This window comes from Megachile rotundata, chromosome 1 (genome assembly GCF_050947335.1).
Source record: "Megachile rotundata isolate GNS110a chromosome 1, iyMegRotu1, whole genome shotgun sequence".
Lineage (NCBI taxonomy): Eukaryota > Metazoa > Arthropoda > Insecta > Hymenoptera > Megachilidae > Megachile > Megachile rotundata.
In genome coordinates, this window is record NC_134983.1 from 12,729,235 (window position 1) to 12,742,737 (window position 13,503).

General features: G+C 30.5%; 1 protein-coding gene across 1 annotated transcript in view; it reads left to right on the forward strand.

Moving 5' to 3' along the window:
• Positions 1-13,503, forward strand: part of LOC100881123 (neurotrimin) — a 200,147-nt gene that overhangs the window by 161,202 nt on the left and 25,442 nt on the right. Inside the window, exon 3 of the mRNA XM_012280659.2 lies at positions 12,092-12,299. Within this exon, the coding sequence (XP_012136049.2) occupies positions 12,092-12,299 (208 nt within the window). The remainder of the gene's footprint in view (positions 1-12,091; positions 12,300-13,503) is intronic.

Consider the following 13,503-nt stretch of genomic DNA (forward strand, 5'->3'; position numbering starts at 1 on the left):
TTTTTCGGAAAATATTTAAATTCAGTTTTCTACGAAACGAAGGTGTAATACGAGAAACTTTTATTGTACACCATCGATTTGTTTTTGTGTATAGAGTCATTTCCCTTTCCGGTTGAACCATCAATACTGGGACACTCGATATAGTATATTTCATTTACATATTTTCGAAGCAACGTACCAAAAATTTCGGGTACCTACATCAGTTCGGAAAATATCGCATTTGGTAAAAATTAATTATGCCTCATTACTGAGCACCGTTTTGAAAATTTTCTTGGAAATGCAGTTGCATTAATTTTTTGGGTAGTGATTGATTTAAATCGAAGTATTTAAATTGAAGTGAACATAAGTTATCGTTAGAAATTAATATAGTATTACGATAAACTTTGATGTCTAAAATTGGAAAGAAAGCATGTTATTCAAAATATAACAGAATTTTTTAAACTCTGTAAAATATTTCATCTTTTGTTTCATCTTATTCTCATTAAAACGAACAATGGATTTTGTATAAAATGTATTTCACATGTTTGACAGATTTCATTATGGCGAAACACGTTAATAGACGAACTGTTACGAAAATTAAACGTAGAAAATTCATTATTTTCTGAAATTCTGACTTTTCTGCTTTTGAACGTACGAATAAAAATGCATAATAAAGCTCCTTTGAAGGATAAAAAATATAATAGGATAAGAAAGAAAATACATTGTTTAGACTTGCAGAATAATACAAATTTACAAGTCAGGATAAAAATGTAGATCACTCGAAAAGAAAAATATTTGTATGATCACATTGTATTAAATTATTCAACAAACACGTAGATTCATTTCCTAAATCATAAAATCATACATTTTATTACTTGTTTCAGTTTTACATTTAACGCTGTTGAATACTTTCAAACCATTCTTCATAAATCTTTTACGCTGAATGTAATTTTTAATGTTAAACTACATTTAACGCTGTGTAGACATGCAAAGTCTTAAATCTTATCCTGAACGTATACCTGCGAGCAGTACGCTATAAAATTTTATAACTTCAGCAATTCTGTATTTTTTTAATTAAAATTTAAAGTGCCACGTATAAACCAGCTGATTTATTTTCATATAAGACTGTTATGATTTTCCGAAGTTATTTTTAACATTTGACGTTCATAAATAAAAAATGTTACACAATATCAAGGACAGAATTCAATTTTAATTCACGGTGATTTTAAAAGAATGAGGGTTTTCAAAATTATAAGCATATGTGTATATGACATGTAACTACTTTGTGTGACATGGGATTTGAGATGTTATATGATTTTTGCGTAATACTAAAAATGTAAATGGACAGTTTTAAATGTCACAATATAATGTAATATCACATATATCATATGTATGTATAGTTACATACATATGTGTGTACGAATACACATATGTACATGTATGAGTATGTGCATGATTTTGAGATCTTTCATGATTTTTATACTAGACTATAAATACAAATAAATAATTTCAAATATCACACATGTAGAGTTACATATGTGTGTACGAATACACATATGTACATGTATGAGTATATGCATGGTTTTGAGATCTTTCATGACTGTCATACATAATAAAATATAATAAAACATGTATCTATGCACACTGACATTTGCAATACGCATTATTCGAAAAGAGTTTCAAAAATTGAAAATTGTTTCATCTTCAGGTAATATGTATTAAAAATTGCAGCAAGATATTTTATACGTGCATCAATATATCCTGGAATAGTATCAGCTTGCCAATTTCAATTTCGAATAAATATTTTATGATTTATTTACGTCACATTTCTATAGAAGTGACTAAAAAATTTCGTCACAGTTTTCGTCGAATAATTAAGCTCGAGTGCAAATGGTAAAAATAGGAAACCGCAAAATGTATCAACTTGCGCCGGTTTTCCGCACGGTTTGTCTCGGTATGCTTATTTTCAACTCATGAATGCCTCGGTACAAGGATTTAACTGGTGAATTCACAGTCACTAGCTGCAACGCGTTCTTTCTTTTTCGCTTTTCTCCGCGAAGACAGAAGTACGTATCATTGCGCCATTAGTAGATTGGTAGCGGTGCTAGTTGTCCACGATACCAGTCTGGCCAATGTCATTGAACGCGTACATGCGAAGTTGAAGCGGATTTAGCTCCATTTAGGATATTAAAGAATTGCATTGCTAAAATGTCTAAAACAAGCTTACGAAAAAAAAGAGCGTACAGCGTTAATTCCCAACCATAACGATTATCGGATTAAGAGATTTAGTTTGCACGGATCCGGATATTGCGCTGTTGTATTTAATCGTGAAAATCGAATGGACGGAATCGAGCCAGCCGTGAAAACGAAAGTGCAAGATAATAATTTTTGTACGACTCCGAGGTGTTAAACGACAAACAGAATCTACGATTAAACGACGGAATAGTAATTTTAAACATGACGGAACGCGATTGCACTCTCGGCATTAAACGCAGTGTACATTCTCATCCGCGCGGAATTACCGAAATGAACTAAATTTAATCAAATTAATGTGAATGTATTAAGGGGTTATACTGATTGCCTTTAAATTGGACACGCTTCAATTTGTTTCGCTTTGCAGAGTTTTAAACGAAGGAAACAAAAACAATTTTCGAAGTGTTAAACGGGCTTTCAAACAAATTTCAATCGCTTTGTGTAAAGCTGCTTCCGTTCGTGTATTTATTAAAGCGACACAAAAAAATAACGAGGACAACGAAAAGTACGCGGATACATGGCGTGTTAGAATCACGTACAATAAGGCAATATCGATTTTTCACCAAGTCGATGTTGAATAACGCTCCTCGTAAATTAAACAGCATCGTTACGAAAATGAAATGCAATGTTTTCTAACAAGTATGACAACTAATATGTACGTACATTCACGGTAATGGATAAAACTGCGGGGTTGACCATTTTACTGATTGTTTTTTGCTACCACGCGCTTTCGGTGTTCGCACGCATCAGTTTATCAGATAGGTTTGTAATTTAAGTATATTCACATTCAGTTAACGTTTCGTTTTGATTTCTTTCATTAGATTTTGATTACGCGGTGTATGTTCGAATAATCGATTTATACAATTACGCTGATTGGCTAAGTTTCTGTTTAAGGTGATAGATCAAATATTCGATGTAGAATTACCAGTTAAATTTAATTGTTAGTGAATGCATGTTTATGGTGTGCTTTTTATTATTGACAACTGAGTATGTTATTGTATATTTAGGAGAAAGATTTGGACAATTTGTATGACATCTTAAATTTTATGGAAGACAGGTTTCAAGTTTAAATAACCGATTCCTGTTGTTACAGGATAAAATGTTTAATAATAATGTCATTTCGGAATTTGATGATTGGGAAATTTAGGAAAAGTTGGATATTTAGGAATTTGAAACTGTGGAATTTGAGAATTTAAGAATTTAGTAAGGGATTTGGAAACTTGGGATTTTAGTGCTTGAAAATTTGTGAATTTTGTGAATTTAGAAATTTAGAAATTTATGAATTAAGAAATATGGAAACTTCACATTTTTGAACTACAAATTTAAAAATTTACAAATTTACAAATTTACAATTTTACAAAACTACAAATCTACTTTGGGAATATAGAAATCTTGAAATCTGAAAATTTAGAAATTTAGAACTCCAAAAATCCAAAGATCCCAAGATCCAGAAATCTAAAAACCGAGGAACCTAAAAATTTTGCATATTTCCAAATCTACAAATCTACAAAATTAAAAATTAGCAAATTAATGAATTTGGAAATCTAAAAATACGCAAATCCATAGTATCGTAATGCAAACCCCTGAAATTCGGCAATTGTGAAACTTCGAAACATGAAAATTTCAAATTTCCAAACAGCAAAATTGATTACCCGGTAGTCCGAGGATGCACGGCACTTGCACATCCATGCACCGTATCCTTGCAAGCGCAGTTGCACATTGCTGTTATATCCATTGGTTAGAAGTTGGGACAGTTCGACATACCAGCTTTGCTCTCATCATTCTCCATCGCATTGAAGTTTGACCCCATTACAATTCGAAAACTTCTTATCCTTCTTAATTTCTTAAAATCGGGACGTATTTCTTCTTCTTATCACTTCACTCCGTAAATCTACTTTTCAAAAAATCATTATACCGAAACAATGATCAATTTCAATCAACCTAATTCGTCTGATCGAAACAAGGACCCAAACCAGTTCTCTGGAAACTCATTTCATGTGCGTGGTTGAACATCAAACGTATCAATCAGTCAATTTTTCCATTGAAATACGACTCATACGTTAATTCGATCAAAAAGAATTGTCCAATATTAATTTCGACGGAAATAGGAATTTAATTCAAACGAATTTTAAGCGAAATATCTGAGGATCTGTGGCATTTTATTGTACTTCATGATTTCAACTGAAAATTGAATGTTCAACGAAGTGTATTAAATGGATGTTGAAAGTTCATTAAAGTAAATATTTTAAGTGAAGAAAGTTATAACCTTAGTGGGTAAAAAGTAGTAATATTTAAGATTGTGCTATATTTTTGTCACAGAGTGTAGCACCTCGAGATGCTCGCACTTAAGTACTCGAGCTTGTACTTAAGTCGGTCGAAAAGTCATAAGTGTGCGGTTGTTCTGTCCGACGGACAATTAACGTTCTTATCACGGTAGTTTATGATATAATTGAACAAAGTTTCGCGTGTGATGAGTGTCTCACAGAAAGACTCGGTCTCTTTTTTAAATACGACTCTCGTAAAAATAAGGTCGAATTATAGCTGTATTTTCTTCAATCGTATCTTAATTATTTTAATTAGCACTCTCGATTCAAAGTCACTACTGTAGTCGTTAATTATCAATTAATTAGTTTTGTGATTGCCAACTTCACTTTGCTTCGCAAACAAAGAATGTAGAAAAGTAAAGGGACTGAGAAAGAAAAGTGAACTCGTTTGTAAAATTTTAAAGTTACTGAATCAGTTTTCAAATTTTTATTTCAATTATCTTTTAATCTCTTTTACTTATGTAATTAATTTTCTTTTGAAAATATTTCCTAGAAATACTAAGGATTTTATTAATTTTCTTTGGAAGATATTTCTGAGAAATATTAAAGATTTAATTAATTTTCTTTGGAAGATATTTCTAAGAAATATTAAATGTTTATAATTAATTCTATATTTCTTTATTTTAATCATTAGTTTTATATTTTAATATCATATCATAACATTGTGTCAATATATCATGTACAAATTATTACTGTATTTAGCTGTTACATTAATAATTTTCAAAATAACAAATAATCGCATTTATACATTATGAAATTTTCAATTTTAATCTGCTACGTGTGGTTTCAGTCGGTGAGGAGTAAAAATGTTATCATACCTGGAACGTGTTTATTTGAATTTTCGAAAATGTACAACGGTTCTCATATATTTCTACTTTATTAGTTTAATCCATATTCCATGGCATGCTTGAAATTTTTCTACTAAATGTTGTCACAGACATTCATTCGAAGTGTGTATTTTTACAAAAATATAGTGACGCAGTTTTTTTTATCAAAACAGGTGACTGTTATTTTTATAAATGACTTTCATCTGTTCTATGCTATATACAGGTATCTCTGCGTCCACTATGAAGTCATTACGTGTCACATACAGATATTTCTAGGACCATTATGAACACATTTTGTGTTCATTAATAACTCATTTCGCTTTCACGTATGAATTTAAACTCAAGTTTAAAAGTTTAAAGGATCAACCTTTTGATGAACACATATTTTACAAATTCCTGCATTTTTACACGTTATTTTTGAAAACCTAGTGATATAATTGTATTTGAAAATGTCCTTTAATGTACACAGTTCATTCTGAAACTGCAATTAGAGTAAATGAAGATAAACTGAAAAATAATGGCGCAGAAAATTAATGTGAGCGACCACAATAGTAATAATAAATCTTACGCTTTCGTACTTCAATTCCCAAGAATAAAATTATAGCTTGATCGAATAATTCCGACAATAACTGTAACATATTTTTATCTAAATACCTGATCCAGAATGTCGCAATTTACCAGCATAAACTTCGAGATAACGATGAGAAAATCAGTAACGAACACTTGTCATTTTCGTTCTCCATTTTTTACATTATCTCTTAGGATTGCATTCATAAACATCCTTTTACAAGATGTGATTACTGAAAGATGAGACTCATCTTCCTGGTATACCTACTCTGGTACACTTGCTCATCAGTAACTCTGTATGGCTCCTTTTTTCCAAATGTCAAGCTTGCCCTCAAGAAAATTCCTATCTAGTTAATTAGCGAAACGAGGAAGAGAACGGAGCTGCTGATGAGCGAATGTTTTTCATTGATACATCAGGAAGTTCATTTTCTGGACACTTTTTATTTAACATCGTTGTCTGAAATTAAACAGAAAATCCCAGATTTTCATTGTTTCCTTTTCTTTTTAATTTCTTGAAAAAGGATTACAAAAATCTGTCCATATTTTTAAGATATTGAAGACTTAAATTTAGAAAGCTTAGAAGACTCGGAAGATTAGAAGATTTAGAAGATACAGAAGATTTAAGAGATTTAGGAGATTTATGAGATTCAGAAGATTTAGAAGGTTTAGAAGGTTTAAGAGATTTATAGGATTCAGAAAATTTAGATGATAAATAAAATTTATAAAATTATAAGAAATTATAAACTCAGATTTTCAGAATATAATTGTAAACGTACACTTAATATATTTATTTTGTAATACATTTATCAATTCGTCGATTTATTAAAAGGATTCAGAATAGTACGAAAATATTATAGTAATGAATAAAATTCGTTCATTTTTATCACAGCACAATTCTAAAAAACCAGACAGCAATTGCCAGAAAAATTGACTTTTCTAACTGTTAGCATTTTTGACGAACAGTTTTACATTTTTTGAAAATTCTTCCTGCGTTGTGCGTGAACATTGGAAATATTTGCCGTATCACAAGACGAGAAACGAAACCTCTCTTCAAAGCGCCAATCGACAGAAACTGCAAAAAGTTCAATAACTATAAAAAGCGTCAATAAATGCCTTGTGTTTCATAAAACGGTTAAAAAGTCGTGTATTGCAAAGTTTTTCACCTTTTGAAATATATTGATAATTTTACAAATAAAAAGATTGTTGTTTCTTGCACATTGAATATTTAGAGGTTAGTTTGAAGAGCATTTTAAAGTTCATGTTATGTTACCATTTTTAAAGTTACATTTTTCCTATTTTTTTTTTTTTGGTTGAATATCTTTTAAACACTTGAATTTATCATTACACTTTGTTAAAAATTACATATGTATGTATTTGACAAGAAAATTTAATACGTAATTCTTACGATTATTTTGATTAAAGCAAAATCGCAGATGGTGAGGTCCAAAAGTGATCGATTTAACGCGGAATGGTGAATATAAAAATTAGTATAGCTTACTATTAAATAAACCTACCTACTAAAATATTAAATTATTGAAAATATATTATGTTAAAATTGTAAGGAGCGTTACAAATTATGTTACCAGCTTCTATATTAAAATCGATACGATTTCGTGAATTCCCAGAATTTACAATCGGAAACTTTTACGTACTCGTTATTTTGCAATGTACGTATGTGATTCAAGTTCAAACGTTCTGCAAGAAAATTCAATCTTTACCGTGATATCAGTCGCGATAACTTTCAAAGAATCCCGGCACAAATCGAAAAGTCGATCGCTTTTAAGTGAAATGTTACGTTATTATTTTGCTGAAACTGCGCCAGCTGAACCCGAAGCTTACGGAAGGAATGAAAATTTGTTCTTGAAAGTTTCATTTTGAGGTCAACATCTTTCTAGCGGTCTTTTTGTACCAATACTGTTTACGGAAGGCACATGACATTTTATCGAATTCAGTTTATTTTACGAGGGGCAGGATTTTTTAATTAATATTCAACAGCACGTATCCTGTGAAGTGCTGACATTTGCTCCGGGATTATTCCCGTATCTATAAAATGTATATCAGTTTCCTGACCATTATTGTGCTTTTAAAAAGCAATGGTAAAAAAACTCATATTCGTTTTATTAGGTAATAATAATAAAACTTACAACGTTTTATAGAATACTAATAAACAAATTCACATACTTTGTATAAATACACAAACTGAATAATACACACATTGACATACATTTTATAGAGTAATGATAAAAAATATTCATCATATTTATTATTGAATATTATATATATATTATATGTATATACAATACAAACTATGGTTCGTATTTGCTGTATAAAATATTCTATCATATTTTATAAAATGAGGTTCGTAACAATTTTTGAAAAAGTACTCAACAAAATAGCGGTGAATAATTAAATTGAAAATATTACTATATTAAACTTTATTTTTAAAGAATTGTAAATATGAACTATAGAGAACAACATAAAGAGTTTAATATACCAACTATATTTCTATTTGGATTTATACAAACGAGAAGGTCTTTCCTTTCTAAATAGTGTCTAACTCTTTTGTCGTATATAAAGTACAGTGACAGCAAAAAGTATTGTCGCGAATAATATTTTGTCACAGAACCATATGAAATATTACAAACATTGTTAATTACATCAAGAACTGTATGTTTAGGTTTATAAATAAAATATACGATTTGTTAATTTAACAAATAATAAATGTTATATATAATGAGTGTATTCATAAATGTAATTATTGATCATTATACTTTACAAGTTTATTATTTATAAACTACATCCACCAGTTTATGAATTATTGCATTAATATCATGAATGATATTTTGGAGCTAATTATTATATTTCGATGAAGTGTGACCGTTAAGGGTTGAAGAAAAATAGTTTTAAGAAATTAAGAAATCGAAACCTAGCAAGGAAATAATACTCCTGCTAGCAATACATTTTCATTATCACCAACACATCCGACTCTTCTTTGTAGAAGACCGTGATAAGTTACGTGTCACTCATGAGTGTAACAGTGAAAAACGAAGCTCAAAGAATTAAGGTTCTTTGTCATCGGCTGCAAAAGAGAATAAGCAGACGAAGCAGCAATCATGTAATCTGCAGAGAATGTTACGGTATGAAGCCCGCGCATTGAATGAACGGATAATTGTGAACTAAATTTCAATAAAGTTTCTATTGAATTTTCGATAAGTATCCAATTCTCTACGCTGGAACAACTGAATCACCAATGAGTAAATTTTAATTAGAAGATTAAAGAATACAATTCAACCGAAATCGTTGAAAAAGACACGGTATAATAAAACTGATTCGTGTGCGAAAGCAATCAAAAATATACAGTAAAATCACGGATCTTCATTTCGGAGTATATCGAATTTGAAAATTTAATAGCCACACGTCTATCGATTGATTTTTTTATTTGAACCACTATTGCAGGTTATCGGTCAAAAATTGGACGCATGTGGAAGTTTAGCAGTTTTCCAGAAAATCGGTTAGCAAAAATTTGTTCAAATCTGAACAAATCTGTTGGAAAATTTCACTGGAGATTTATTTCAAACTTTTATTATTGCGGTTCTTTTACAAAGTTGGACATTTATTTTATTTCACTATGTCAAATAATTGAGTGTCTTATTAACTTAGTGTCTTATTGACTTCTTGATTAAAGACACAGAAATCGATTGCAAGTCTGATATGAATTAGAAACTTTTTAAAATAAACTGAAATGTTTTTACATTTATATTTTTTAATTTGTATAAGTGTCAGATATTTGAACAAATTATACAACAAATTTTTTGAATTTTTTTTACGTACATCACATACTAAAAACATGTAGAAAATGTCATTTTGGTTACATACCTAAGTACATATCTTTCCACCCTCGTTGAAATGTTGAAAATGAACAGAAAATAATTTTTGCAATTTAAGAAATGTAGTGTTCGTGTTCAACTCTTTCTCTATTAAAATATTCTTGTTCAATATTATTGAAACATTTCAGTCGTTTTATACGGTTTCAAGGAGGACGATTTTTCGACAGAAACATATGAGTTATAATTTTAATATTTGTTACTGTTAATATTTCCTGTTGATTTCCGAAAATCCAAAATGAGCAAGAACGAAGCAGTACTACAAGCTTCTAATAACTAACCACATATTCGTAGCTTGCCAACATTCAGAACACATTTCTTTATGTTGCCAATGTCAGCTACATTCCACGTAGCTATCATAATCCTCGTAAAATACGAACGTACTATAATAAAAGTCTGCAGACCATCAGACCAAACGATCTCCCGTTATCCACCTTGTAGTATAACCGATGTGACCTACTTTAGAGCCACTAGAATCAAACGTTATTTCATTTTCCGATCTCACCTTTACAATATATTATTCTTAATTTGCTGTAGAGATAAAAAATTGAACGTTATGAAAGAACAGAATTAATCTAAATATTATAAAAACTAATTGCCTGATCGTACTATTAAATTTTTGAACGTTTCATTTTGCTGAAAAGAATTATTCGCGAAAATATTTTATCGCGAAGACACAAGAGTATTTCAATATTCTTAAAAATGTTTATATGTTGCGTACTTGCAGGGAAAATGTCGAATAAAATTTCTCCTTAGGAAATTTTTTATTTCAATATTTGCTGATCACTCGCAAGGAGCACCAGCGAATTTTATGATATAGACCCGGAAAAAATATTTTCACGTACCTTTTTTATGGTTATCGCACGCACAGAAAACACGAAAATAGTCTATTAAATTGAGATCGAAAAATATTTCCGAAGGTATACTTCAGGAGCGGTTGCTTTTAAAAACGTATGGTTTATATTTTTAGAAAATTGCTTTTCAAAAATGTGTAGACAATTTTTACCCTTAATTTTATTTCCCTTCGGAATAATTCATTTAAACAAAAATTCTGGAAATGGCAACTCAACGCAAAGTTTTACAAAATTCTTCATTTTTTCAAAATAATAAAAACAAAGTTTGAATCATCACAAAATATTAAATGCTAAAAATATACTGACGGTTTAGATAATACATACAGAAGTGATTACTAATGTATCAAATCATAGAATTATAACACATATTAATGTATTAAATTATATAATTATAAAATATATTAATGTAATAAATTATAGAATTATAAAGTATATTAATGTAGTAAATTGTAGAAGTGTAATGTACATTAATGTATAAATGTTTTAAATCTACGCATTGTGCGATTATAGATCTGCGAATCCCATAAAAAGATAAGACACATCAGATCAAACAAAAATTTTCCGCCCCATTTATTCGCATTGTCAGAGAAGTGCTATAGTTTCTCCCCCTTACAACCGCTCTTATAGAATCTGTACAATCACCAAAATTCAGTTTCCTTTCGCTAGATTGCAGACTAAGAAAAGGAAAGAATTCCATTGTATCATAAGATCTGGTATCATAATACTTGTAAGTGATACAGCTGCTGTAGAAGGGACCGCAGTATTATGATGGAATCGACGGACCAGTGACTAGGGAGAAGTGGCGCTTTTCAAATAGCGACCATTTTATTCGGACTCATGGTTACATAGAACGTGAATAATTCACTGAATCTGTCGCTCTGTTAACTCAGTGTGTACGACTGTTTGATGCTTGATTAAATGCGACGAATGCGTCATTGTTACTATTCGAACAGCAGTTTTCAATGCACCGAAAGATAGTAAAACGAAATAAAATTTCGCCTGCTGCCTTTCATACGTCGAGCACGGTGATGCAAATGCACATATACTTCGGTTTGACGCGCTTAACACTCTTGAATGTTTTATCACTGTTAATAAATAGTTTGAACATTTCATATTTTTTCACTTCGAAAGAATGCAGATAAAATTTTAGAATATTTCAAGCGGAAATACGAGATGCAATATTTGGAAACAGTATAAAAATTGTGGAAGAAAAATATCTTAACTACCTACGGTGTTCTTGTCGTATTTTCTTAAATTTTTCTATTAAACACTCCCAAAATAATTGTTTAGTTTATTTAGATTTAAGTAAAATTGTATAAGTTTGGGTCATGCCATTATAAATGTAATTTTGTAACCGATTAATCGGGGACCAATTAAATCCGTTGTTTCTAATTATTTTACAGGTAGCATGGCTCAGGGTAGACACACAAACAATCTTGACAATAGCTAATCACGTGATCACGAAGAATAACAGGATTGGAGTGACGCACACCGAACGCATAACCTGGCATTTACACATACGTGAAGTACGTGAATCTGATCGAGGTGCTTACATGTGCCAGATAAACACCGATCCAATGAAGAGTCAAACTGGCTATCTGGAAGTTGTAGGTTAGTTTACCGTACTCTATGTTACACAATATTTCACATTCCCACATTAATTCCAGTTAAATACCGACCATGTTACACAATACGGTTACCAAGTCCGTACAGTTGTGTAACCAGTGTTACATGAGTTTAATATCCATCCAACCCTTTTGATAACGAAGACGCATGAATGATACAATTAAGGACACATGCTTATTCTGGAGTATGAAATTCAGTTAATTTTTCTAATTGATATCTTTCTTTATTCACCTTATTCAATCACTCGATCTATCAATTCTTACATAATGTGATTTGCTTCAAGTAAAAATAATTACATATTAGAATCAAAATTATGTGGGTGGAATGAGTACATTCTTCAACCTTTCGTTCTTATAAAGATTCTCAATCTTTTATATCGATTTTCTATTTTGTATCTCCTTCAGCTTCAATAATTTCTTCTAATCCACCAAGTTTTCAACGTTATCCTACTTTATACGATGCCCTGAACATGCCGAGCTTTCGGAAAATGCTATTTTATGTAAGCTGTTGTTAATCGGTACCTCTTTAGCGAGTTCGACTTACAAGTTTCCAATGGGGTTTAATAGCAGTCAGTCTAAAAGTTCTATTCGGGAATCATTGAAAAATTCTATGGGCTACTTTACGGATCGGTTCTTTTGCTGTAAGACCTGCCTTATTGCTTTAGAAAATCTAATGAGTTGATTGCCATAAGTTTTGTGATAAGAATGTTCAAAATGAGACAATTAGCAGTAATAATTAAAAATAGCAGATTAATTTATTACATTGTAAATTTTGTTCCATTATCTAATTTTTCGTATGATATATCAAAATTTGAAGATTTTATTAATTTTTACATTTGATCTTTAAAAATTTTACAATTTTACAATTTTTATATAAGATATTTAAAAATTTGAACGTTCTTACAATTTCTATATAAAATATTTCAAAGTTCGAAAATGTTTACAATTTCATATGTGGCCCACACATGTAAAACGTCACGTGTGGTTCACACATAATTTACAAAATTACGGATTAAGAGATTTCACAGTTTTTTATTCGTAGAAGTTTGATAATAGCTTAAAGTGACATGTTGTGTCGCTGCCTTAGTTCATTTAGGTTACAATGTATCATGTTACACCAAGAGATTGCCCTAATGCTCGTCCCTGCTGTACAGGCTCTGGAATCTGTCAAGCTGTTCATGATAACCCTC